At 44.2% G+C, this 25,712-nt stretch overlaps 1 protein-coding gene across 2 annotated transcripts in view; it reads right to left on the bottom strand.

Moving 5' to 3' along the window:
* LOC311100109 (histone-lysine N-methyltransferase EHMT1-like) overlaps positions 1-25,712 on the bottom strand; it is a 38,217-nt gene continuing 12,505 nt past the window's right edge. The window contains exons 2-27 of one of the 2 annotated variants that reach the window (XM_084140865.1): positions 21,545-21,668; positions 20,913-21,460; positions 20,630-20,777; positions 20,301-20,434; positions 20,014-20,175; positions 19,755-19,823; positions 19,426-19,543; positions 19,206-19,313; positions 18,650-18,795; positions 16,740-16,883; positions 16,258-16,493; positions 15,829-16,038; positions 11,310-11,392; positions 11,074-11,180; positions 10,675-10,797; positions 8,752-8,853; positions 5,436-5,540; positions 5,103-5,257; positions 4,760-4,921; positions 4,402-4,546; positions 3,272-3,349; positions 3,071-3,186; positions 2,745-2,831; positions 2,505-2,583; positions 1,999-2,174; positions 1-1,779 (exon numbers count right to left, since the gene is read on the bottom strand). In XM_084140865.1, coding sequence (XP_083996991.1) covers positions 1,617-1,779; positions 1,999-2,174; positions 2,505-2,583; positions 2,745-2,831; positions 3,071-3,186; positions 3,272-3,349; positions 4,402-4,546; positions 4,760-4,921; positions 5,103-5,257; positions 5,436-5,540; positions 8,752-8,853; positions 10,675-10,797; positions 11,074-11,180; positions 11,310-11,392; positions 15,829-16,038; positions 16,258-16,493; positions 16,740-16,883; positions 18,650-18,795; positions 19,206-19,313; positions 19,426-19,543; positions 19,755-19,823; positions 20,014-20,175; positions 20,301-20,434; positions 20,630-20,777; positions 20,913-21,460; positions 21,545-21,668 — 3,828 coding nt within the window. In that variant the 3' untranslated portion in view covers positions 1-1,616. Of the gene's footprint in view, positions 1,780-1,998; positions 2,175-2,504; positions 2,584-2,744; positions 2,832-3,070; positions 3,187-3,271; positions 3,350-4,401; positions 4,547-4,759; positions 4,922-5,102; positions 5,258-5,435; positions 5,541-8,751; positions 8,854-10,674; positions 10,798-11,073; positions 11,181-11,309; positions 11,393-15,828; positions 16,039-16,257; positions 16,494-16,739; positions 16,884-18,649; positions 18,796-19,205; positions 19,314-19,425; positions 19,544-19,754; positions 19,824-20,013; positions 20,176-20,300; positions 20,438-20,629; positions 20,778-20,912; positions 21,461-21,544; positions 21,669-25,712 lie in introns of both variants that reach the window. The other variant, XM_084140864.1, reaches the window with a different exon arrangement.

Raw genomic sequence — 25,712 nt, 5'->3', positions numbered from 1 at the left:
TCATGTTTTATAACCTTTTTATTTTCATACCTTTGAAAATTTGCACAAGAGTCACTAACCATACTAACCACATTTAAAGACATGGGAATAATGTGTAGGTTTCCATCAACATGAAATCATGGAACAAAATTTTAACAGGCTAATAACTACAGTAACTACAGTTAGAAAACTGGAGGTACATTTAAATGTAAAAAAGAAAAGCTTGCTTCTTTATCTTATTTTACAACTTGTATTCACTTGGTGAGTAATACAAAATTAATAACGGAAAAGAAAACCTTGTCAGCACCATTTGCTTGAGTCTCACCCCATTAACATTCAATCCCATTTAAAGCCGTCAGAATTGTGGCAAATTAATATTTTTGACTCAACGTTCAAAAGAGTGAGTCAGCCTCAAACATGCTTAAAAATCTTGCAGATAAAAAAAAAAATCCATCTGCTTTAATTTTGCAGGTACAGTATGGCAAACTGTACAACTCCCACCTAAACACTTGTGCACCGGATTCCTCAATCATGACACCCTTAGTTTGGCCATTCAATGTCACACCATCCTTCATATACACATATACTCAGTTTCCATTAGACAAATAGCTAATAGAAAAGGACCATTGTCTTGAAGAATTCATGCCAGATAACGGAGAAGAAAATCTGCCACTCCTGTGTGGTCTACTTTACCCCCTCTGAACAGAACAGTGAGATGATTGGTCAGTGTCCTCATTGACTTTAAATTGATAGTTCTCTTTCCATAACCTGATATCTGATGTTCTGTATACAATACACTCGGCTTAATGTTATTCTGTATAGAAAATGTGATTTAAAATTGTATTATTTAAATATAAAGTGATAATTCAAAAGTCTGTTTTTTATCATTGATATCTAGCACTGACCATTATTTTCCTGCAGAAATGCTCAAGAGAAGTAGTCCAGTAAAAACATACGATTGTGACTTAAGTCCTCTGTCCTGTTTGCAATCAAAATATAGCATGAGGTAAATACGTCAGTTGTTATAAATTGTGCATGAACATTGCTCATTTCTATGGTATGATGTGAGGGGGTAAGGGCGCTCATGCTACAAATGCCTTTCGCACTGTGAAAATGTTTTTCATGGATAGATATACATTGTTGCTTAGTACAAACTTGATTCAGACCACTGGCTAGGAAACACCATTACCCAGATTGCAACTTTCCAGGATAGAGCACAAAGCAGGTTTGAGAATTCCATTTGGAACCAACAACACAAGAGCTAGGCTCATAGCAAGGCCTTTTTTCTCCAACATTTTTATTCATAGCGCTTCAGACACACGAACATACAGACTTGCTTCCTGTCCAATGTGTCCTGCACTGAGGGGGAGTTTCAGTAGAAGTTCAGAGTTTGTGCTGGTAAGGATGTGATGTAAGAGCTGGATGAGACATTAAGCAGGTGGGTTTCTGTGGGGTTGATCGTTGATCTCAGTGATGGGCCTGAAGGTTCATTGTGGTGATGGTTCACCTGGGGGTGGAGGTGGGGTGTCTGGGTATGTACGGCTCAGGGCCTGGGGGGGGGGAATTGTGTTTGGGGGGGAATGGAGACACGTCTCCGCTGGCCTGGAAGTCCTATTTGTGGGGCTGGGAGAGGAGGCTCAGGAGGGGGTGGTAGAGAGGGTGCTGGGCTGCTGGTCCTGGGGCGAGCTGTCTGCCTGGCGCAGGGTGATGACCGCCGCTGAGTACTTGCACTTGGGAGAGCTGCACTCACAGCTAAAGTGCTTCCCCTTAATGTCCCAGAAATGGTCACCGTAGTCAAACCTGAGAGAGGAGCGTTGGGACAGAAAGAGCGAGTTAGATGCATCTAGAATCAAGCTACCTAATCCTGATTTCAGGGTGAACAAAGGCATGCTAAAAAAATTGATGAAAGGCTTAAAAAACATAGAATGACAAACTTAAATATGCATACAGGGTAATAACTTCCAAAGACTGGTAATAACTTGACCTTGTGTCAAGTAAAGCATATTAAATTACCCTTACCCTAGCTCTTCCCCAGCCTTGATGGTCTCACAGGCGAAGAAGGCGATATGGGGGAAGCGCAGGTCCTGGTGTGCCGTGAAAACCCGGCAGGGGAACAGGTTCGGCTCGCACATGTGGTTGATGAACCGGCTGATGTTGCCATAGAAACGGGCGTCGATACAGTACACGTCACCCTCCTGCGACCAAAGAACACACATCAATTGATCATAATGAATAAAGCAGGCTCTGCGTCAGCTGTAGTGGTAATTCTTCACGGGCAGAGATATCATGCAGAATAACAAAGTAAGATAATGATCAGAAGAATAGCAGAGTGTTTAAGAAACCACAACAGGAAAGGCCTCAAGAGACAAGAATAACATTTATTTATCACTGGGTAACAGATTGAAACCGGCCTGCAAAGCACAGCAGAAACCACTGCAATTACAGTGGCCCAAGTTGAGATACCTAGTTACATTTTGGATTTGTCCTAAAGTTAGCCAGCGAGATTTATGAGCACTGATCCCTACCTTGCTGTCTAGGTTGAACAGGTAGGAGTCGTTTTCCCTGACATCTGCTTCAGCGTCAGAGATTATCTCCCCCACGTACCTGTGGACAGGAAGTGAGGTCAGGGACCCATCAACATCAGAAATAGCAATGCAGCACCATGCACACATGACATTGAATGGGAAATCATCTAAGAACTTGGTGAACGTTCTGTAAAATAAAGCCAAACTATGCATTGTGAAAGGGGTATGTCTGGGACTCACTCGCACACAAAGGTTCCCTGGGGAATTTCCTGCAGTGTCCGCACCCCCCAGCCCATACGACTGGTCCGGAACAGCTGGAGCCGGACCCTGAAAACAAAACACACTCCTTCAGCATGGATGTTCTAACACACTCACCTCGCAAACACATTTTCCCAACATGCATTTTGGGATGTCAGATGCATTACAACTTCCAAATGAGTGGTTGCTGTTTGACTGAGTCAATGAAATACATTTTTCTGATCTAGATGTTCTCATCAATAGGGTTGAGGAGTGTTGGTTTGGTTGTAAAAATATGGTAGAATGTAGAGACAGGAAATTGGAGGTACCTCAGTCCGTTCTGCACCACACGGTTCTTGCAGGTTCTCCAGCAGGAACAGGCGTGGTTACACTCGAAGATGAGGGGCGGTTCCTCACGACAGAACTCCGGGAGCAGACGACCATCCTGAGAACGGTCATGGAATAGACATGACGATCATTAGAGACCAGCACCTTGTCAACAAAAGTGATACTGAAGTGTCCAGACTTACCTTGTCATACCAACAGCGCAGGCTAAGCTGGCCACACATGCAGCTGCTTGAGGAGCAGTCGTCTTTACACACACAGTACTGTGGACCGCAGAGAGAACGAAATTATAATTTCATCTTTCAGGCCATGAAGTATGATCAACTATAGGATGGTCTATTCCAAGGGTCTCCAACCTTTTCTAGCATGAGAGCTACTTTTAAAAAACGAAGCATGTCGAGAGCTACACATTTTTTTCTAGCTTTCAAATAGGCACATTCTTCTCCTCTCTCCTGCAACTCTTCCCTGGGTCCTTAGTGTACAAGATATAGTGCACTGTGTTGTCTGTCAATATACCTGGTAAAATAATGGTTAATAAACAACTAAGGGGGGCCCTATAAAATCTGTGATTTTTTTCCCTAAATTATGTTTTATATTTTCCCAAATTATGTTCTCAGTTGTATTTTTCCTGGTTTGATATTTTAGTTTTTCACTCATAAAACAACGAAATTGGATGTTCTGCGTCCATGTCAATGCTTAAATCACATCAGAAGACTATTTATTTTAGGTCTGGATGAAAACAAACACATTTTGAGTGCAATTCCCCTTTAATTGTGCATCTGGCCCTTTAATTGCACATCTAGTGAGGAATGTGCCGGTCTAGCGATTGCTCTGTACTCATTTCATGGCAAAGTTTGCAAATAACAAATAATAGATTCAAATGATATACTTACTCATGATATACTTCTGCCAGGTAAGCCTACTGGCAGTTAACATTTAATTGAGAAGGTTTTGGGGAAAGTACTTCTGTCAACCCACAAGAGGTTATTACATCAACTGGCTACACACAGAGTGATAGACAAACACGCGCACCACACAGACAGAGGCAATATTGCTGGAAATTAATTGGCAGATATTGTGTTAGGTTTGGCTTTTTAAGCCAATAGTGGCTAACCAGGGGTGGTATAATGTCAATGTTGCATTGATTAGATAGTAGCTGGGAGCTTGTGGTGTTGATACTTGTGATATTTGTTTATGACAGTATGCTGTGGAAAACGTAAAAAATTGCATGTACTTTCAGAATTGTTTGGCGTGCTACTCATATGTGGGCTGCGAGCTACTGGAGACCCCTGGTCTATCCAGTGACATGACCCACCTGTAAGTGTGTGATGTTCTTGTCTATGTTCATGGGGGAGGTGACACAGTTGTCTGGGACATATTTGTAGTTGTCTGGACAGGGCTCACTGTCCACTGAGTTGACACAGGGGACTGGAACTCCCTCATACCCCCGGGCTATGTCTCTGTGGTGAAAGATGTACTGGTCAGCAGAAGGTTGGAGGCTCAGGTCCCAGTGGATATTATATTATACTTGACAATCAGTCAAAAAGAGGTAGCCACAAGTAGAGAGGAAAGGGTAGAAAGGGTACCATGCATTACCAGAGAATCAGAAAGGTACATGTGTGAGAGAAATGGATGAGATTATTGAGAGAGAGATGGAGATCAAGGAATTCTACCTGTTAAGGACCTTCTCCCCCTGGGTGCTGCTCCTGGCCTCCTTCACCCTCCTGTTAGTCTGCAGGGTGAGCCAGACCCTGGAACTGTGGCTGCAGCAGTCTGGCGGCGTCTCCCCCTCACGGTTCTTCAGGTTGACATCCGCCCCACGAGACAGGAAGACCCTGAGGGGCCACAGACCATAGCCTTCAACACCATCACTTAACTGTACTAGATGGAATAGTCCTGATATGGCTATAGCCTCGGTTATTATAATGGAGGCTACAGCCACAGCAGTGCTATAGATGGAGATTATATTACTTATTGCTGAATCACCAGAGCCATATCCCCTCAACCTCTACTCACGTGACACATTCGAGCCTGTTCTCCCGTGCAGCGATGTGCAGAGGGGAGTCCCCGTGTATGTTGACAGCATGGAGGTCACACTTGGCCTCTAGGAGGAGCTCAGCAATATCCACACTGCCAGAGAACGCCGCCCAGTGGAGACAGATGTTCTCCTCCTACAAACAGACAACAGTTAGCAAATTCAGTCAGACACAACAAAGTCATAGAAACGAAAAAGTCAGACACAACAAAGTCATAGACACAACAAAGTCATAGACACAACAAGTAATTGAAACAAAAACAATTTGGCTTGTGTGAGGTCATGAGGACCCTTGGTTACCCATAGCTACTGACCTTGTCCCTGATGTTGATGTCAGCCCCTTTATTGAGCAGCATCTTCACCTGCTCTAGGTGCTTATACTCTGTTGCCCAAATCATAGCCGTCCAACCGCCATCGTCCTAGAGAGAGTAACACATGACAGCTTTAAGAACGGGCCCCTACAGCATGGGATTGCTTCAATGTCCTGGATATAACAATGATCATTGTAACTAACCTCCAAGAGATATTATAAGAGGTTGAGGAGGATGTATTACCACAAGGACATGGACTGCCATGACATCATTCCTGCCATAATGGATCAATACCTGCAGCAAGGTCAACCACTTCAAATAGAGGACATCAAATACCATACTCGGGTTCTAAACTCTGCAGTCCCACAGGCATATGGCCTCAGAGGGCCTTTGATGGTGGCACACAAAGGACGAAGGATATCTCCTTTTGAAATGCTGGAGCATTTCTGCCACACGTCCTTGATATCAGATACATTTTTGAGGCAAAGAGAAACAACCGTTTTAGAGATGGCCAGAATAGAGGAGGTCAACGTCAACTTGCTCAGTAGCTTTACACAAACAAATTGGCTGTCATGTCGGCAGGGTAGCCAATGGGGTTGTAATCTTAACTAACGCATGCTGAGAAAGAACTGATCATTCTACAGCGGCTACAATGTAAGAGGAAACCCTTAGGACCCCATGTGGAGCAGCACACCCACCGAGAGGAGAGTCAGACCTCGGGCTGTGGCGGTCACGAAATTCCGTCAGCCGGTGATTGTCAAGCAAATAACTGTCGGTTTCACGGTAATTGACCGTTAATTAACATAAACACATTTAACATCTCCTGGCTTCCACACATATCCTACAAGCCACTGATGCAAACATTTGGAACATCTACATTTAAAAAAGTCAAATAAATCCATGTAATATAGCCTACACCTTCACAATAAACCCATTATTTATTTTAGATAGAACATATCATGCTTCTTTAGACCTATTTCAGAAGAACAGAATAGCATACTCTGAGTTGTCCTTATGTTAGGTCCTGATCTGGCTATGCCAAATGGCTTTGGGCTACACTAGTTCATTTAGCAGACAAGATTTGCTTAGAATTCCGTGGCATTATTTTATAGTATGAAGACTACAATTTAACAAAGCTGAATAAAATAGAAATGATAATTTCTACAAACGATTTGAGTGCGCACGTGGCTATTCTGTGTTGAGCAGTTAACAAAGAAATAGGTACTCCTATATGCTTAATTTAGAGTTATTAATGTAACTTTAGTTGTTCTACAAACGTTGGCCTATATGTTTAGATTTTTAATACATTGTAAGGCTGCATGATGCGACTAATGACGATTAGAAAAAAACTTGCTTGAAAGGCATGAGCTCTGCTTTGTTTTTTGCGCAGGCTGTACACACACAGTCTCTCATTCACAATTTGACAAGCACTTGATAATGCCTCAAATTTCCCGGTGGCATCCCCTTTGTGTGGCCGTAATGCATCACTAAAAGAATCCATGCCTTTTGCAGCCAGTGGCCGTTGTGCCCTTGGCCGGGAGTGCTGCGCGCTCCGAACCACCGCTCACTCACATGGTTCTCCATCACGTGATCGGGTCTTTCTCACAGGCTACAAGTGAAGACAGACACATCTGAGACGCAACTGCGCGCGTCCTTATCCAATTCCGAGGTGCATATTGAAGATATCGTCAGCCAACAAGATGAGTAGGCCTAACGAACAGCAAACGTTTAGCTTAAAATATTGATAAACTATTAGGCCATTTCTTGACATTATAAGCGCAGCAATGCGCACATGGCAGTAGGCTATAAGCGCGAACGTTCCATTAGCAGGAAAACACCATTATCAAAAGTGACCGCAAATGCGATTATGCATGTATTGTTTTTATTATAAAGGTGCATTTTTATGGTGAAAATGATCTTCCCCAAACTTGAAACACTTATGCATGCCAGTTAGGCTCTAGACCCCTTGTAAAGCCGATTAATGTGCTTAATTTTAAGAAGTTATTTGGCCACTTTAGTTGTGATACAAACCTTATTAAAACATATAGGCCTATGGGCTAGGCTACATGAGGTGTGCGACTATGATTAGAAAAAGTCACAAAAAAAGGCATTGTTTCTTATGCTGGGCATTACTCACAAGTGATAATATATAATTCACAAGTGATCGGCTAATACTGTCACCCATCAGACTATTCTTGATTTAATCTGGTCTTTACATAAAGTAAATAATATATGTGTGAAATTTGTTTTGATTTAGAATGGACCATTAGCATGCACCTATCTTGAAACAGAGGCAGTGGGAAAAAATAAATGTCATCTATGCACTTAAATAGCGAATGGAGGACGCTTTTCCCGTGGTTCATTTTCATGCCAGCCAGGTAGGGTATACTCCTGTTGTAAAGATAAGTAATGTGCTTCATATTATCACTGGCCACTTTAATAATGGAACACTAGTCACTAATGTTTACATACTGCTTTACTCATCTCATACGTATATACTGTATTCTATTCTACTGTATTTTGGTCAATGCCACTCCGACATTGCTCGTCCTAATATTTAAATATTTCTTAATTCCATTATTTTACTTTTAGATTTGTGTGTGTTGTTAGATACTACTGCACTGTTGGAGCTAGGAACACAAGCTTTTCGCTACACCGGCAATAACATACAAAAAAAATATGTGTATGTGACCAATAAAATTTGATATGATTAAGAATGTTGAGAAATAAATATAGTAAGCCTAAATAAAGCTGATGGGATCTTCTTTTTAGTAGAGGCCATCACTCTGTTTTCTCACGCAATTGCATAGCCTATAGAAATGTTGCGCAACATGAGCTCATGGGCTCTCATTAAGTGTTTGATTAGATTGTCGATTACATTTGAATTGATGTCAGAGTGATTAGAGGGACAATAGAGTGCTGAGTACCAGGCAGTTAGCATGTTTGGTAGGCTACTAATGGCCATCAGCAGCATCAGAGCTTGGAGAAGCCTAATTACCGTGACTAAACAGTCACATGGAATTTGACTGCTTCATGACTCGTGACCGCCGGTGTGGTGATAATACGGTCACCGCAACAGCCCTAGTCAGAACCCTACGGAAAGGCTACTAGTGAGGGCACAACACAAACACAGGCCAGAGGAAAATAGAACTGGATTAACATTAAAGCACTCCTGGTTCTGATTTACTTCAGTGGTACAACCAACACAAGCCATGCTAAGCTATAATCATCTTGAGGGACTAAACATTGTGCAGAATTACGGTTATGCTCACTGAATTTGTGTTTCACTGGTTCATGAATGAAAAAAAGCAGAACTCACCTGACAGTTGATGTCTATGAGTCCTGTGGAGAGGAGATGCTCCACGATGTTATAATGGCCAATCTTAGCAGCTAGGTGGAGACAAGTGAACCCCTCCACATCCTGGAGAACAGAAGGGAGTCAACACACTGCGACAGTCATAAGATCTGTACCACTGTAATACAATGCAACACTCCACATAGCATGCAAGCCCTGTTAGTTGGCTATCAAAACACTATTACCTACAGTGAGGGAAAAAAGTATTTGATCCCCTGCTGATTTTGTACGTTTGCCCACTGACAAAGAAATGATCAGTCTATAATTTTAATGGTAGGTTTATTTGAACAGTGAGAGACAGAATAACAATAACAAAAAATCCAGAAAAACGCATGTAAAAAATGTTATAAATTGATTCGCATTTTAAATGAGGGAAATAAGTATTTGACCCCCTCTCAATCAGAAAGATTTCTGGCTCGAGCTGAGATTAGGAGCACACTCTTAAAGGGAGTGCTCCTAATCTCAGTTTGTTACCTGTATAAAAGACCTGTCCACAGAAGCAATCAATCAATCAGATTCCAAACTCTCCACCATGGCCAAGACCAAAGAGCTCTCCAAGGATGTCAGGGACAAGATTGTAGACCTACACAAGGCTGGAATGGGCTACAAGACCATCGCCAAGCAGCTTGGTGAGAAGGTGACAACAGTTGGTGCGATTATTCACAAATGGAAGAAACACAAAAGAACTGTCAATCTTCCTCGGCCTGGGGCTCCATGCAAGATCTCACCTCGTGGAGTTGCAATGATCATGAGAACGGTGAGGAATCAGCCCAGAACTACACGGGAGGATCTTGTCAATGATCTCAAGGCAGCTGGGACCATAGTCACCAAGAAAACTATTGGTAACACACTACGCCGTGAAGGACTGAAATCCTGCAGCGCCCGCAAGGTCCCCCTGCTCAAGAAAGCACATATACAGGCCCGTCTGATGTTTGCCAATGAACATCTGAATGATTCAGAGGAGAACTGGGTGAAAGTGTTGTGGTCAGATGGGACCAAAATCGAGCTCTTTGACATCAACTCAACTCGCCGTGTTTGGAGGAGGAGGAATGCTGCCTATGACCCCAAGAACACCATGCCCACCGTCACACATGGAGGTGGAAACATTATGCTTTGGGGGTGTTTTTCTGCTAAGTGGACAGGACAACTTCACCGTATCAAAGGGACGATGGACGGGGCCATGTACCGTCAAATCTTGGGTGAGAACCTCCTTCCCTCAGCCAGGGCATTGAAAATGGGTCGTAGATGGGTATTCCAGCATGACAACGACCCAAAACACACGGCCAAGGCAACAAAGCAGTGGCTCAAGAAGAAGCACATTAAGGTCCTGGAGTGGCCTAGCCAGTCTCCAGACCTTAATCCCATAGAAAATCTGTGGAGGGAGCTGAAGGTTCGAGTTGCCAAACGAAGATCTGCAAAGAGGAGTGGGACAAAATCCCTCCTGAGATGTGTGCAAACCTGGTGGTCAACTACAAGAAACGTCTGACCTCTGTGATTGCCAACAAGGGTTTTGCCACCAGGTACTAAGTCATGTTTTGCAGAGGGGTCAAATACTTATTTCCCTCATTAAAATGCATATCAATTAATAAAAATGTTTACATGCGTTTTTCTGAATTTGTGTTGTTGTTATTCTGTCTCTCACTGTTCAAATAAACCTACCATTAAAATTATAGACTGATCATGTCTTTGTCAGTGGGCAAACGTACGAAATCAGCAGGGGATCAAATACTTTTTTTCCCTCACTGTAAGCCTAAAACAAGAATGGCACTTGAGTTACATACAGCAACATCAAATCCACTGCCCCTATGGAAATATAGACTAATGAAGCCTCTTTGGAGAATGAGGTATGCGTGTTGTTGTGGTGTTAGAGGGGGTTGGTGAACCCACCTTGTGGCTGGCGATGGCTCCTGCCCTCAGCAGGTAGCGGACTGCCTCCAGGTGGTTGTTCTCACAGGCCTCCATCAGGGGCGTGCGCTGGTCCTCATCACAGATGTCCAGGTTAGCACCAGACTGGTAGGGAGGGAGGGACAGACCAAAACTACTAGATCAATCTACTCTGATTTACTCATCAATACTATTGAAATTGGTCCATGATAAGATTTTGATGATTGTCCGATTATAATGATCCACTATAAGACGTCAATATATGTACAACATAATAAGCTGGTGAGGCAACTGATGCCATTTAACCCATGCTGAAAAGCTTGGTTTCTATGCATGTCCATGTAATGCATTGTCTACCCCTTCACTCATCCACTCCCAGTGGGAACCATAGCCAAGCCTCACCTGAACCAGCAGGTGACAGATCTCCTGGTGGCCTGCCTCAGCTGCCACATGGAGGGGGGTGCGCCTGCTCTGGCTCTCCATCTTAAAGTTAGGGTCTATCCCATCCACTGGTGGACAGGGATACAGAGGGACATTTGTTATTCACAAAAACCTGACCGGATAATGACGTTTTTGTTCATTGTTTAATATGGCCATCATAGCCCATTGAGATCTTAGTTAAAAGTTATCTCCCTCACCCAGCATGAGCAAGACCTTCTGTATTTCCCCCTGTTTAGCAGAGATAAACAGCTGCTTGGGGTGAAACCGCAGCTTCTTGGGCCTGATGCAGGACACAGAGGACACATGGAGGAAGTCAGTCACAGGAATACACCTTCACAATAACAGGAAAATATTGATAGAAAACAGAAATAATTTAACATGTGCATAAACATGTTCAGATCACACAGGTAGGTAGCTGAGGAACCCTCAACTCCATTCTCTTACAGTGCATTCGGAAAGTATTCAGACCCCTTGACTTTTTCCACATTGTTACGTTAAAGCCTTATTCTAAAATTGATTAAATTGTTTTTTTCCCCTCAATCTACACACAAACCCCTATTATTACAAAGCAAAAACTGTTTTTTTAGAAATGTTTGCAAATTAAATTAAACTGAAATAAGATTTACATAAGTATTCAGACCCTTTACTCAGTAATTTGTTGAAGCACCTTTGGCAACAATTACAGCCTCGAGTCTTCTTGGATATGACACTACAAGCTTGGCACGCCTGTATTTGTGGAGTTTCTCCCATTCTTCTCTGCAGATCCTCTCAAGCTCTGTCAGGTTGGATGGGGAGCATCGCTGCACAACTATTTTCAAGTCTCTCCAGAGATGTTCGATCGGGTTCAAGTCCGGGCTCTGTCTGGGCCACTCAAGGACATTCAGAGACTTGTCCCGAAGCCACTCGTGCATTGTCTTGGCTGTGTGCTTAGGGTCGTTGTCCTGTTGGAAGGTGAACCATTGCCCCAATCTGAGGTCATGAGCGCTCTGAAGCAGGTTTCCATCAAGGATCTCTCTGTACTTTGCTCCGTTCATCTTTCCCTTAATCCTGGCTAGTCTCCAGTCCCTGCCACGGAAAAACATCCCCATAGCATGATGCTGCTGCCACCACCATTCTTCACCGTAGGGATGGTGCCAGGTTTCCTCCAGACGTGACGCTTGGCATTCAGGCCAAAGAGTTCAATCTTGGTTTCATCAGACCAGAGAATCTTGTTTCTCATGGTCTGAGAGTCCTTTAGGTGCATTATGGCAAACTCCAAGCAGGCTGTCATGTGCCTTTTACTGAGGAGTGGCTTCTGTCTGGCCACTCTACCATAAAGGCCTGATTGGTGGAGTGCTGCAGAGACGGTTGTCCTTCTGGAAGGTTCTCCCATCTCCACAGAGAAACTCTGGAGCTCTGTCAGAGTGACAATCGGGTTCTTGGTCACTTCCCCGACCAAGACCCTTCTCCCCGATTGCTCAGTTTGGCCGGGCGGCCAGCTCTAGGAAGAGTCTTGGTGGTTCCAAACTTCTTCCATTTAAGAATGATGGAGGCCACTGTATTCTTGCGGGCCTTCATTTCTGCAGAAATGTTTTGGTACCCTTCCCCAGATCTGTGCCTCGACACAATCCTGTCTCGGAGCTCTATGGACAATTCCTTCGACCTCATGGCTTGGTTTTTGCTCCGACATGCACTGTCAACTGTGGGACCTTGTACAGAGAGGTGTGTGCATTTCCAAATAATATCCAATCAATTGAATTTACCACAGGTGGACTCCAATCAAGTTGTAGAAACATCTCAAGGATGATCAATGGAAACAGAATTCACCTGAGCGCAATTTCGAGTAAAAAAAAAAGAATAAGGCTGTAATGTAAAAAAAAATGTGGAAAAAGTAAAGGGGTCTGAATACTTTCCGAATGCACTGTATATCAAGGCGGAGTTTAGTTTTTATGACTGCTTGCGGGATTTGCTAGCAACAACATTGTGGTTCAGAACTATTGTAAAACATCACAGTACAGTTGAAAAATATATGGCAAATATAAATCCTATATGGATGGTGTTAAGAGATAGATGGGTGGTGTTGAATGGAGTTGAATGATGGGACTAATAACAACTAATAACAAGATAACTAATAATGTAAGCATACTGTGTCCATAATAAGTATATAGGTTGTACGTTGGGAGCTTTTGTGAAAGAGAACAGTTAGAAAGATATGGCATATATAAGCAAACCGGACGGACATCATCTATCTGCAATATTAAGCTTATCTACCCCCACAACAACAACAAAAATCACCATCAGTTGATTCTTGTAAAAAAAATGCAATTCTGGAAATGCTTACCTGTACCTATGTTTGTCCTGTACAACTGTGGTCCTTCCGCGGGGTGCTGAAATTCATTATTCTAATAACTTTTAGTGAATACGACCACTGACCTTTTCCCCGTTGCCCATACTACATAAGCTGAGATTCAATTGGGTCCGTGCTATCCGGGATCCTTGGGACATCCCTACCCTAAACCCTACCATTTAAAATGTAAACTTCAATGTGGTAGGGACATCCCAAGGATTCCGGATAGCACGGTTCCAATTGAATATCACCATATGTAGTACGAGCAACAATGAAAAAGTTGGTTGTATTTGCTAAACGTTTTTATTAAAAAGTATGAATTTCAACTCCCCACGGGAGGACTGCAGTTGTACAGGACAAACATACCGTCTGTACAGGTAAGCGTTTTCAGAATTAACATTTTTACAAGAATCGACTGATGGTGACAATGTTGTTGCTAGCAAATCCTGCGACCAGTCATTAAAACAACTCCGCCTTGATATAAGAGAACAGAGTTGATGGTTCCTCAGCTAACAGGAAGGATGCCAGATGATGGATCATAGAGTCAGAGGGCAAGAGACAAGTCTGTCTGTCCGTCCAGCTGTCTGCCTACCCAGAGAATGAGTGAGATTGAGTGAAAGTGAGTGCTATTATTAATCAGGCTTCCATCCAACCTTTTTGTGAGTAAAGTACATGTTGGATAAAAATGGTCACGACAGGCCTGATTGAAACAGCACATTTGTCATTAAACTTCCCAAATGTCGACAAAATAAATGACACTAGACAAAGTGGAATCTTTTTGTGTCTATAAAATGAATTATGTGAAAAATGGCAGTGGAAACGCCTTTGTACCCAAATATTGATACAATAACCATCATATCAATGTAGACTTGGAGCCACTCCCGAGTGGCGCAGTGGTCTAAGGCACTGCATCGCAGTGCTAGCTGTGCCACTAGAGATCCTGGTTCGAATCCAGGCTCTGCTGTAGCCGGCCGCAACCGGGAGACCAATGGGGCGGCGCACAATTGGCCCAGCGTCGTCCAGGGTAGGGGAGGGAATTGCCGGCAGGGAGGTAGCTCAGTTGGTAGAGCATGGCGTTTGCAACGCCAGGGTTGTGGGTTCGATTCCCACAACCCTGTAAGTAACTGTAAGTCGCTCTGGATAAGAGCTCTGGATAAGAGCGTCTGCTAAATGACTAAAATGTAAAAAAATTTAAATGTTTTTATGCAGATTTCAGAATATTTGAATGAAAATCTGTCACCAATTGGATGGTAAACCTAGCTATTCAGTGCCTATAGCTAGGTTTCCATCCAATTGGTGACAGATTTTCATGCAAATATTCAAAAATCCACATTAAAACGCACATTTTCCCACCAGAGATGTTTCCATCAAATTGACTTGTTGCAGATAAAAGGCTGTGCGTGATGACATAGCGCACATAAAATAACTTTTGCGGTTAAATTCCCATGTACCGAATAAAAATACAAGTTAAAATGGGTTTCCATCGCATTTTCAACTCTGCTGATGGTTTTGTCACAACAAATGTTGCGTTATATAACAAATGTGCCCACTCTGGCCTTGGCAGGTGCGCTCTAGCCAACAGCTCGCAGATACAGTCCGGGTAGGCTATCTACATGAGATTATTATGAATAAGAGAGAGATTATTTTTATTTGTCAGACGGCAGTCAAGCATTGATAATCATGTCCCCAGAATAAAATCCTCAATATTTATTGGAAAGGAGCATCAAGCTTATCACCGTGCACTTTCACCACCCTGTGATCATAACTTATTTCATCTGTAGCCTAATAAACTGCATGCTATTCCAAGTCGTAGTGGGAGGACCACACAGCATACCATCGCGTGACTCCAAGTTTACTTCGATATGATGGTTTTTATATCAATATATGCGCATAAAGGGGATTCCACCGCCCTTTCTCGCATAATTAATTTTAAAGACAAAAATATCCCACCTTGTCTGGCATAATTTGTTTTGTCGACATTTGGAAAGTTCACTGCCAAATGTGCCGTTTCCATCAGGTGGGTCGTGCCATTTTTTATCCGACATTGTCCCGTGTAGCTCAGTTGGTAGAGCATGGCGCTTGCAACGCCAGGGTTGTGGGTTAGTTTCCCACGGGGGCCAGTATGAAAAATGTATGCACTCACTAACTGTAAGTTGCTCTGGATAAGAGCGTCTGCTAAATGACTACAATGTCAATGTAAATCTACTACTTGCATAAAAAGGTTGGATCGAAACCTTGTTAGTAACACTAAAAGTGGTTAAGAGTGTGAGAGCAAGAGGAGACTTATGGTGAGGAGGCGGTAGTGAGAGAGTGAAATACTAACAGGACAATCAAACAATTGCATGGTAGAGCAGCACTCTTCAACCTCGAGTCTTGGTAGAATGTCTTACTTCTCTGTGTCCAGTGCCAGCAGGATGCTCTCCAAGGTCTCTTTAGGGGCGGTTCCCACTCCTATGCCGATCCCCATGCCCACAGCAGGAGGCAGTACTCCGGTTCTGGAGCCCCCAGGGAAGGTGGTGTCCAGTGTGTGCCCAGGTGGGATGGAGAGAGAGCTGTCTGCTTGGCCACTCAGATCACCTCCCACAGAGAGACGGGATGGACTGAAACACACACAGAAGGATGGTCAATGCCTGATCACTACAACAGAAGAGTGATACTGTTCATATTACCAGTGTCATCTTCCCAGATTGAAAGCAATACATAATAGGAGGAAACTATGTATTGATGAAAATGTGTCATTCGGCTCCTTTCTTTACCTGCTATTGACTGTAATGGAAGCCCCCCCCAACCCATTATCCCCAACAGTGCTGTGAACCTACCCTCCAGTGGTGGTGTCTGCCCTGCCCTCTGCGGTCCTGGGTGTGGCAGGGTCATGTGAAGCATGTGTGGCGGGCACGGTGGAGGTGGTGTCGGCCTTGGCGATGGTGACCTCCTTGGCCTTGCTAGCCTCCTCCCCACAATGTGGACAGAAGGTCTGGCCCTTCAGCACCGAGGCACAGGCCCGGTGGAAACGGTGAGAGATGTTGATGTCTGGTTGGCACTCCATGAAGGTCCCCTACAACCCAAACAGCCAGGTCAGTGTGTCCGCCATTGAAGAATCCTAATGTTTTAATGTTTTGGAAGGCCATAATCATCACAGAATGAATAAAGGCCTTGGCTAGTTCAGTGTTATAAGTAGGGCCAGGTTTTTTCCTAACCACTATAATTAGGACCAAGAGCTTTTCCTGGCTTACTAGAAGATACTTTCCACAATAGATGCAGTGTTTGCCCATTCCCACCCCAGGGAGGCTCCAGTACTCACGGCACTGCAGAAGAAGCCACAGCCGGGGCAGCACTGGTGCTTGACCATGCCAGCCCGGTGGTCCTCACACAGCACCAGCAGCTGCACAGAATTTGAGGGACGCATCATCTCATGCTTTAGAACCGCACTCTGACACCGGCTCAGCTGTGAGGAGACGGAAAGAGGTATGTATGAGTGAGAAACAAAGGATGAAAAGGTAGAAAGTGGTGGATAATCAGGACGCAGCCAAAGATATAGGGAGGGAATGTGACACAGTGGGGGAAAAAAGTATTTAGTCAGCCACCAATTGTGCAAGTTCTCCCACTTAAAAAGATGAGAGAGGCCTGTAATTTTCATCATAGGTACACGTCAACTATGACAGACAAAATGAGAAAAAAAAATCCAGAAAATCACATTGTAGGATTGTTAATTAATTTATTTGCAAATTATGGTGGAAAATAAGTATTTGGTCAATAACAAAAGTTTCTCAATACTTTGTTATATACCCTTTGTTGGCAATGACACAGGTCAAACGTTTTCTGTAAGTCTTCACAAGGTTTTCACACACTGTTGCTGGTATTTTGGCCCATTCCTCCATGCAGATCTCCTCTAGAGCAGTGATGTTTTGGGGCTGTCGCTGGGCAACGCAGACTTTCAACTCCCTCCAAAGATTTTCTATGGGGTTGAGATCTGGAGACTGGCTAGGCCACTCCTGGACCTTGAAATGCTTCTTACGAAGCCACTCCTTCGTTGCCCGGGCGGTGTGTTTGGGATCATTGTCATGCTGAAAGACCCAGCCACGTTTCATCTTCAATGCGCTTGCTGATGGAAGGAGGTTTTCACTCAAAATCTCACGATACATGGCCCCATTCATTCTTTCCTTTACACGGATCAGTCATCCTGGTCCCTTTGCAGAAAAACAGCCCCAAAGCATGATGTTTCCACCCCCATGCTTCACAGTAGGTATGGTGTTCTTTGGATGCAACTCAGCATTCTTTGTCCTCCAAACACGACGAGTTGAGTTTTTACCAAAAAGTTCTATTTTGGTTTCATCTGACCATATGACATTCTCCCAATCCTCTTCTGGATCATCCAAATGCACTCTAGCAAACTTCAGACGGGCCTGGACATGTACTGGCTTAAGCAGGGGGACACGTCTGGCACTGCAGGATTTGAGTCCCTGGCGGCGTAGTGTGTTACTGATGGTAGGCTTTGTTACTTTGGTCCCAGCTCTCTGCAGGTCATTCACTAGGTCCCCCCGTGTGGTTCTGGGATTTTTGCTCACCGTTCTTGTAATTATTTTGACCCCACGGGGTGAGATCTTGCGTGGAGCCCCAAATCGAGGGAGATTATCAGTGGTCTTGTATGTCTTCCATTTCCTAATAATTGCTCCCACAGTTGATTTCTTCAAACCAAGCTGCTTACCTATTGCAGATTCAGTCTTCCCAGCCTGGTGCAGGTCTACAATTTTGTTTCTGGTGTCCTTTGACAGCTCTTTGGTCTTGGCCATAGTGGAGCTTGGAGTGTGACTGTTTGAGGTTGTGGACAGGTGTCTTTTATACTGATAAGTTCAAACAGGTGCCATTAATACAGGTAACGAGTGGAGGACATAGGAGCCTCTTAAAGAAGAGGTTACAGGTCTGTGAGAGCCAGAAATCTTGCTTGTTTGTAGGTGACCAAATACTTATTTTCCACCATAATTTGCAAATAAATTCATTAAAAATCCTACAATGTGATTTTCTGGAAAAAAAAATCTAAATTTGTCTGTCATAGTTGACGTGTACCTATGATGAAGATTACAGGCCTCTCTCATCTTTTTAAGTGGGAGAACTTGCACAATTGGTGGCTGACTAAATACTTTTTTCCCCCACTGTAAGTGGACATAGGGAATGACGTGCAAAAATAGGATGAGGCCTAGCATCAAGGCTCACCTGTCGGTCGACGCTCTCCGTGGCCATGCACTTCCTGTCAGCCAGCGTGAGGATCTCCCGACTCTTAGGCGTCTCCATGCGACAGCTGCAGAGGGACAGCTCCTGCACCATCTCTGGCTCCACACTTCCCACAGCCCCAGAAACTCCTGCATAGAGGACCATCCACTCAGCTCATCCAACAGACGTCAATGTGACCATAACTAGACACAGGTTTACTGCGCTTTCCAAGAGTTTATAGAGATTAATTTATAAAGATACAGACTGCAAAGAGCTACAATAGTGGTACAGTTCTATACTCTTATTGATCATAATTTATATGACAGACATCACCACCAGGGGGCTCTCAGTGCTGCTCTCATCTGGTCCATTGAGGAGAGGACAGAGGCCTTGCCTCATAAAACCAAGACCATTTCGGAGTCCTCAGAAACATTAAAGGTAGTCTATGGATGGGAAAATCTCAGCGGAATTATCTTACCAACAGGCAGTTCAGTTCGCAACCCCCCTTCCTACTCCTCTTATTCTCCCCCATCACCTACTCCTCTATGGCCTCACTCACCTGTGTGCAGTGAGGAGAGCAGCTTCTCCTGGGCTTTGAGGTTGAATAAGTGGAGGGGAACCTCTGTGTACTCCTTATTGAGGCTGGCCTGGGGCTGGGGCCCTGTGCCTGGAAGGGGAGGGAAAGTTAGCTAGCACAGGGAGCAGAAAGTCAAAGGTAGGAGATATATTCAGATGTCTCCATAATGTTCCTAATAAGGCAGAGTGGTGGGTTACTGTACCAGGGAGTCCCTCAGTCTTGGGCTTGGGCTTCCTTTTCCGTTTCCTGGACGGCCGGAGCCAGGCGTTGTCTCCCTTTACTTTCTTTTTCAATCTCTTCTTCACACTGGATTCCGAGCTCTGTGTGTAAGCAGATCAGTTGAGAGATGTAAAGTTCTATTCTCTCCAATGACAATCAATGTACTCCTCCTCAGTCTGGTGGTGGAACAACATGATTGAGGACAAGATTGTGCTTTGATAATTTTTGGGTTCACAAAAACACTCCTTTACGCTAGTTGATGTTGTTCTAATCAACGGACTCAAAGAAGTGAAAATAGTTGTGTGATCTTACCAAGTCTGACTCGTTCTCCTCTTCTTCCTCTTCCTCTTCAGCGGATTCCTCAGAGTCTGGCTCCTCTCCCTGAACAGACAAGTATCACACAATGTCAAGGAAGTTTGGCCATTCGTAAAGGATTTAATTGAATTTCCTACCTTGATTTGTGGTTCTATACCTGTGATATCTATGAATGTAATAGAAACATAATTTTATCTAGGTTATCAACTGGGGTGCAGACAGACAAACTAAGACAATGAAGTAAATGGGTTTCCACCTGAACGGCAGGGCTTGATGTTCGACTCTTCTCCTGGCCTGTGGGGACACCTTCCTCTCCACCCTGTTCCTCCTCTTCCTCCCATTCCTCTCCATCTTCCAAATCTTCCTCCTCTGACTCATTCTCCATCCTTTCCCCGTTGATGTGTGCTACCTCTTTAGGCTGGGAGGGGGAGCAGAGAAATATTACATGATGCTGACAGCTACATATCCAAACTTTAATAAATTTCATCCCAATTTCCATTAATTCTAAAACAGTTAAAATAGTATATGGAGGAGAGGTGAAACCTGTGTGCTTTGAGTCGATTGTTGAAGATGACTAAACATCTCCAGCACTGTCAGCTGCCTCAGCACTTTGGTTTTCTTCCTGGGGACCAGACTGTATGTTCCCATCTTCCGTTTCTTCTTCCTCGATACCGACGCTGCTGGAAAAGAGCAACCAATTAAGTTCAAAAAGCCATGAACCTCTTACATCACAGTGCACAGACGCCTTCAGTAAGCAAAGTACTGCCATTACATAACTGAATAAAATTTTTGCTGTGTGTGTGGGCTGTGTGATCATTATTTGCCTTGTACCCTCTCCCCTCTACTGTAGGCCCCTGTGCTGTCTCTCTGACCTGTCTGGGACTTGGCTGTGGCTGCAGCCGGCACGTCGTTTTGGCTCTGAGGTAGCTGGTTCTGGGAGGGGGATGTCTTCTCCTCCTCTGGTCCATTCTGACTCTCCTCGTCTGCACCGTTTGGTTCTTTTAATTCCCTGTTTAGAAGCTATGGATATACATAAAATATTAGTGAATCAAATGGTGGCTATGCTTCATATTCTAGTAGAACTTCACTCATATGTCTCACTCAAATACCTGAAACATTCATCGACTCCCTCTTTACTAGGCTAATGCTGATTACCTTTAGTGTCTGGTTGGATGCTGGCCTGGACATGGTCTTGCGGGCTCGGTGTATGGCGATGGACAGCGGAGAAGGGGCGGGGGAGTCGCTAGGGGACGTGCCATTTTTAGTCTCTGTGTCTGAGCCCCCCTGTCCCGACGGGGAGCCGGCCTGGTGGGTGTCAGTTCTTAGTGCGCCAGGACTGTGGGCGTGCCCTGATGCGGAGGACAGGAAGGTTTTGGTGGTGTGTCCCACCATTGTGGTGCCGGAGGGCAACCAGCTAGTCCTGTGTGGGGAAGCCACCGAGCCTGTCCCCGTTGAAGACCCCCCCTCCTGCTGCTGCTTGCTGAGGATGTATCCATTACTCCCGGTGATGGAACCGTGAGGTGGGTCGGTCTCCAACATCCCATTCTCTGTGACCACCTGAGACTTGTCGCCCTGGGAGGCCAGGGGGGTGGGGCACTGGTGTCCGTTTCCCACCTCTGCGCTCTCATAGGTTCCGTTTAGCTCCTCCTCTGCTCCGGGGGAGGATCCCAGTCTGGCAGCTACCTCCTCGTCTCTCAATGGGTCTGAAACAGTAGATATCAGTCAGTTTCACAGTATGGTCTTATGTTAGGCTAGCCCAAGAGACGAAGACTAGGAGTAAACCTTACCATGTTTAGCTGTAATGGCTTTAAAGATGAAGTCATCTCCTTCCTCCTCTCGGTCCCCAGGTGACTCCATCCCCTCCTCCATGGACTCCCCTTTACCCACTCTGCCTTTGGCCAGACCTGTGGGCTGACAGCACACACACACTGTTAACTCCATGCCCAGCGTCAAGAACACAGCTATATGGTCAGAGAATGTCATATAGCCTACAAAAGCATGCTGGACAATTAGCAGCCTTGCTACGCAAAATACAGGCCTACTCTGTTTAGAGAGGTTACAGACCAACAGAATGCATTCATAAACCTAAGAATGTCCACAATTTCACACGATTTTTAAGCTTAGCCTACATATTCCAAAGAATCCACAGTTTGAAGTATTATGTGAAGTTTATGATCCCATGGCTGAAATAGCCTATAGCTCTGAGTGGCTATAAACAGACACAGAACATAACTCATGAACAACACTACATAGCCTAATGGATCATTCCACCTGAAAGAGCACAAGAAAGAGGATTTTGACACCCACCATCTTATATTGTTCTGAAATCACGTCTGTAGTTAAGAAACAGAGCAGATTAGCATTCCTGCAACATTATTTTGTTGAAATATAATTTTCTCTCTGAGAAATTAAGCTAATTGATTGACTCAAATTGGCCATTTTAATTCATAGGACGCATATAAAATGTTCAATAAATATAGTACCTAACTTTGGACAAAACTTCTTCCGAACAATGAATAAGACATGAGGAATTAAGAAAAATGGCCAAAAGCCACCCACGGACCCAAAACCAAGCCCACCCCAAAGGCCAGTATATATCAGTAGTATGAAGCTGTGGCTTGGTGTATTGTTTATTCATACTATGTCATGTATTCTCAGTGAAAATGGTGATGTCCGTCCAATCCATGAATGTATTTTATCGCACAACAGATATTCATGATACAAATATTTTAGCTGCCCCACATTACAAAGATGGTTAAGTTGTTGGTGGCGCTTCTTACTATCCAATCTTGACTGTATGGAGAAACTTAAAAATGTTTTGAAATAAATATTGGTTTAAACTAAAATGCAGTTAATCATTTTAGCTTTAACTGCTTGAAAATATTTTTATTTTACCTTTATTTAACTAGGCAAGTCAGTTAAGAACAAATTCTTATTTACAATGACGGCCTACACCGGCCAAACCTGGAGGACGCTGGGCTAATTGTGCGCCGCCCTATGGGACTCCCAATCATGGCCGGTTGTGATACAGCCTGGAATCGAACCAGGGGGTCTGTAGTGACGCCGCAAGCACTGAGATGCAGTGCCTTAGACCACTGCGCCACTTGAAAAGATTACTGTCTCTAGGCTGTCATAAACTGCTATAAATGGCCCTACTTAAACTTTTCAAATGTGCTCAACTGACTTGACTAGTAAAATGCGAGCACATTTACAACACATCTCATCTTTCATTTAGGAAATTTAAAAAACAAAAAGAACAAAACTGCTTTGTTTTAAATTAAATGAAAATCTTGACCTATACCAGCCATGAATAAACAACAGAAAAGCCATTGTGCTTAGTCCATTTTTTTCCAATGACTCTAGATGGCTGGGTTACAATAGGACTGCCCATTAACAATCTTTACATTTGGGGAACGTTTTTCTTCACAAAGAGGACCTGCTCGGCTTTGTCACAAGAGAGTCGGTTTCTACCATGTGTGAAGCTGCACTGAAAAGGCGCTCACTATCCACACTAGTACAGGGAGCACCAAGATACTTGCGCGCAGCTTTAGCTAGGATGGGGAAACAGTGTTTGTTACTTCTCCAGTATCCAAGTGCATCTTCATTCCTGGGAATAGTACAGTCGTGGTCAAAAGTTTTGAGAATGACACAAGTATTGGTCTTCAAAGTTCACTGCTTCAGTGTTATGAGATATTTTTGTCAGATGTTACTATGGTATACTTTTGTATAATTACAAGCATTCCATAAGTGTCAAAGGCTTTTATTGACAATTACATTAATTTTATGCAAAGAGTCAATATTTTCAGGGTAGGACCCTTCTTTTTCAAGACCTCTGCAATCCGCCCTGGCATGCTGTCAATTAAATTATGGGCCACATCCTGACTGATGGCAGCCCATTCTTGCATAATCAATGCTTGGAGTTTGTGGGTTTTTGTTTGTCCACCCGCCTCTTGAGGATCGACCACAAGTTCTCAATGGGATTAAGGTCTGGTGAGTTTCCTGGCCATGGACCCAAAATGTTGATGTTTTGTTCCCCAAGCCACTTTTTATCACTTTTGCCTTATAGCAAGGTGCCCCATCATGCTGGAAAAGGCATTGGTCGTCACCAAACTGTTCTTGGATGGTTGGGAGAAGTTGCTCTCGGAGGATGTGTTGGTACCATTCTTTATTCATGGCTGTGTTCTTAGGCAAAATTGTGAGTGAGCCCACTCTCTTGGCTGAGAAGCAACCCCACACATGAATGGTCTCAGGATGCTTTACTGTTGGCATGACACAGGACTGATGGTAGCGCTCACCTTGTCTTCTCCGGACAAGGTGTTTTCCAGATGCCCCAAACAATCGGAAAGGGGATTCAGAGAAAATGACTTTACCCCAGTCCTCAGCAGTTCAATCCCTGTACCTTTTGCAGAATATCAGTGTGTCCCTGATGTTTTTCCTGGAGAGAAGTGGCTTCTTTCCTGCCCTTCTTGACACCAGGCCATCCTCAAAAAGTATTCGCCTCACTGTGCGTGCAGATGCACTCACACCTGCCTGCTGCTATTCCTGAGCAAGCTCTGCACTGGTGGTGCCCCGATCCCGCAGCTGAATCAACTTTAGGAGACGGTCCTGGCGCTTGCTGGACTTTCTTGGGCGCCCTGATGCCTTCTTCACAACAATTGAACCTCTCTCCTTGAAGTTCTTGTTGATCCGATAAATGGTTGATTTAGGTGCAATCTTACTAGCAGCAATATCTTTGCCTGTGAAGCCCTTTTTGTGCAAAGCAATGATGACGGCACTTGTTTCCTTGCAGGTAACCATGGTTATCAGAGGAAGAACAATGATTTCAAGCACCACCCACTTTTAAAGCTTCCAGTCTGTTATTCTAACTCAATCAGCATGACAGAGTGATCTCCAGCCTTGTCCTCGTCAACACTCTCACCTGTGTTAACGAGAGAATCACTGACATGATGGCAGCTGGTCCTTTTGTGGCAGGGCTGAAATGCAGTGGAAATGTTTTTTGGGGGGGATTAAGTTCATTTACATGGCAAAGAGGGACTTTGCAATTAATTAGTAGCAGTCCTTGTACCTAGCATCAAGCATGGTGGCGACACAGTAAAGAGGCTCAGAGTGAATGCCACCGAATCACTTGTTCACAGCCTCTAGTAGAGTACTTTTGCAAGTTTTAACCCGACGGTCTGTGTCGGCAGTTTTGTTGAGCAGGCGTTTCAATGCCATGACAGAGGGTATCACGTCTGCTGCAGACGCAGTTGATGAACATATTTCTTAAGTCAGTTGTTCGAATGGAGCTAGGAGTGTGTTCATGTTTTCAATGAGAGTCCACTGGTTTGTACTGATTGTTGCAGGTAACTCATAGTTGGCTGCGTACACGCCAAGCACTCATTTTTGTTCCAGCAGGCTCTCCATCATGTAAAAGGTACTGTTCCATCTGGTGGAAACATCTTGCTTCAGCCTTCTCTTTTTCACTCCAAGATGCTCCTGTATTGCTTGCAAGTGGCTGTATGCTAGCTGTGAGTGTTTAAAATGACCCACTATCTTCCTACCTGTTGCCACTGTGTCAGATATGGTGTGTTGGGCCAAAACACCTTAGTTCACAGCCAGTTGCAGCGTGTGTGCCATGCATGGCAAACTGGCGACTCCGCATTCTTCCAAAGCCTTTGTCATGTTACGTGCATTATCACGTAGCACAGCGTGTACTTTGTTCTTGGGGATTTTCCAAGCTTCAAACATGTTCTCAAATGCCATTGAAATGGCAGCAGCGGTATGAGAACCAGCACATTCTTGAGAATGCAATACGGCTTTCCTCAGTACGAAATCCTTGTCGACCCACTGTGCTGACTCATTATGCTCATGGGGCTGACATCGCTGGTCCAAATGTCAGTTGTGAAGCTAATAGCAGTGACACCCATAGCAAGTAGCTCATGGATGTGCATTTCAACAATACTGTGTAACTCCGGT

The sequence above is a fragment of the Coregonus lavaretus genome (genome assembly GCF_964263955.1).
Source record: "Coregonus lavaretus genome assembly, chromosome: 24".
NCBI classification, from domain to species: domain Eukaryota; kingdom Metazoa; phylum Chordata; class Actinopteri; order Salmoniformes; family Salmonidae; genus Coregonus; species Coregonus lavaretus.
Note: the sequence above shows the minus strand (reverse complement) of the source record. Positions and strands in the feature narration are given on the sequence as shown.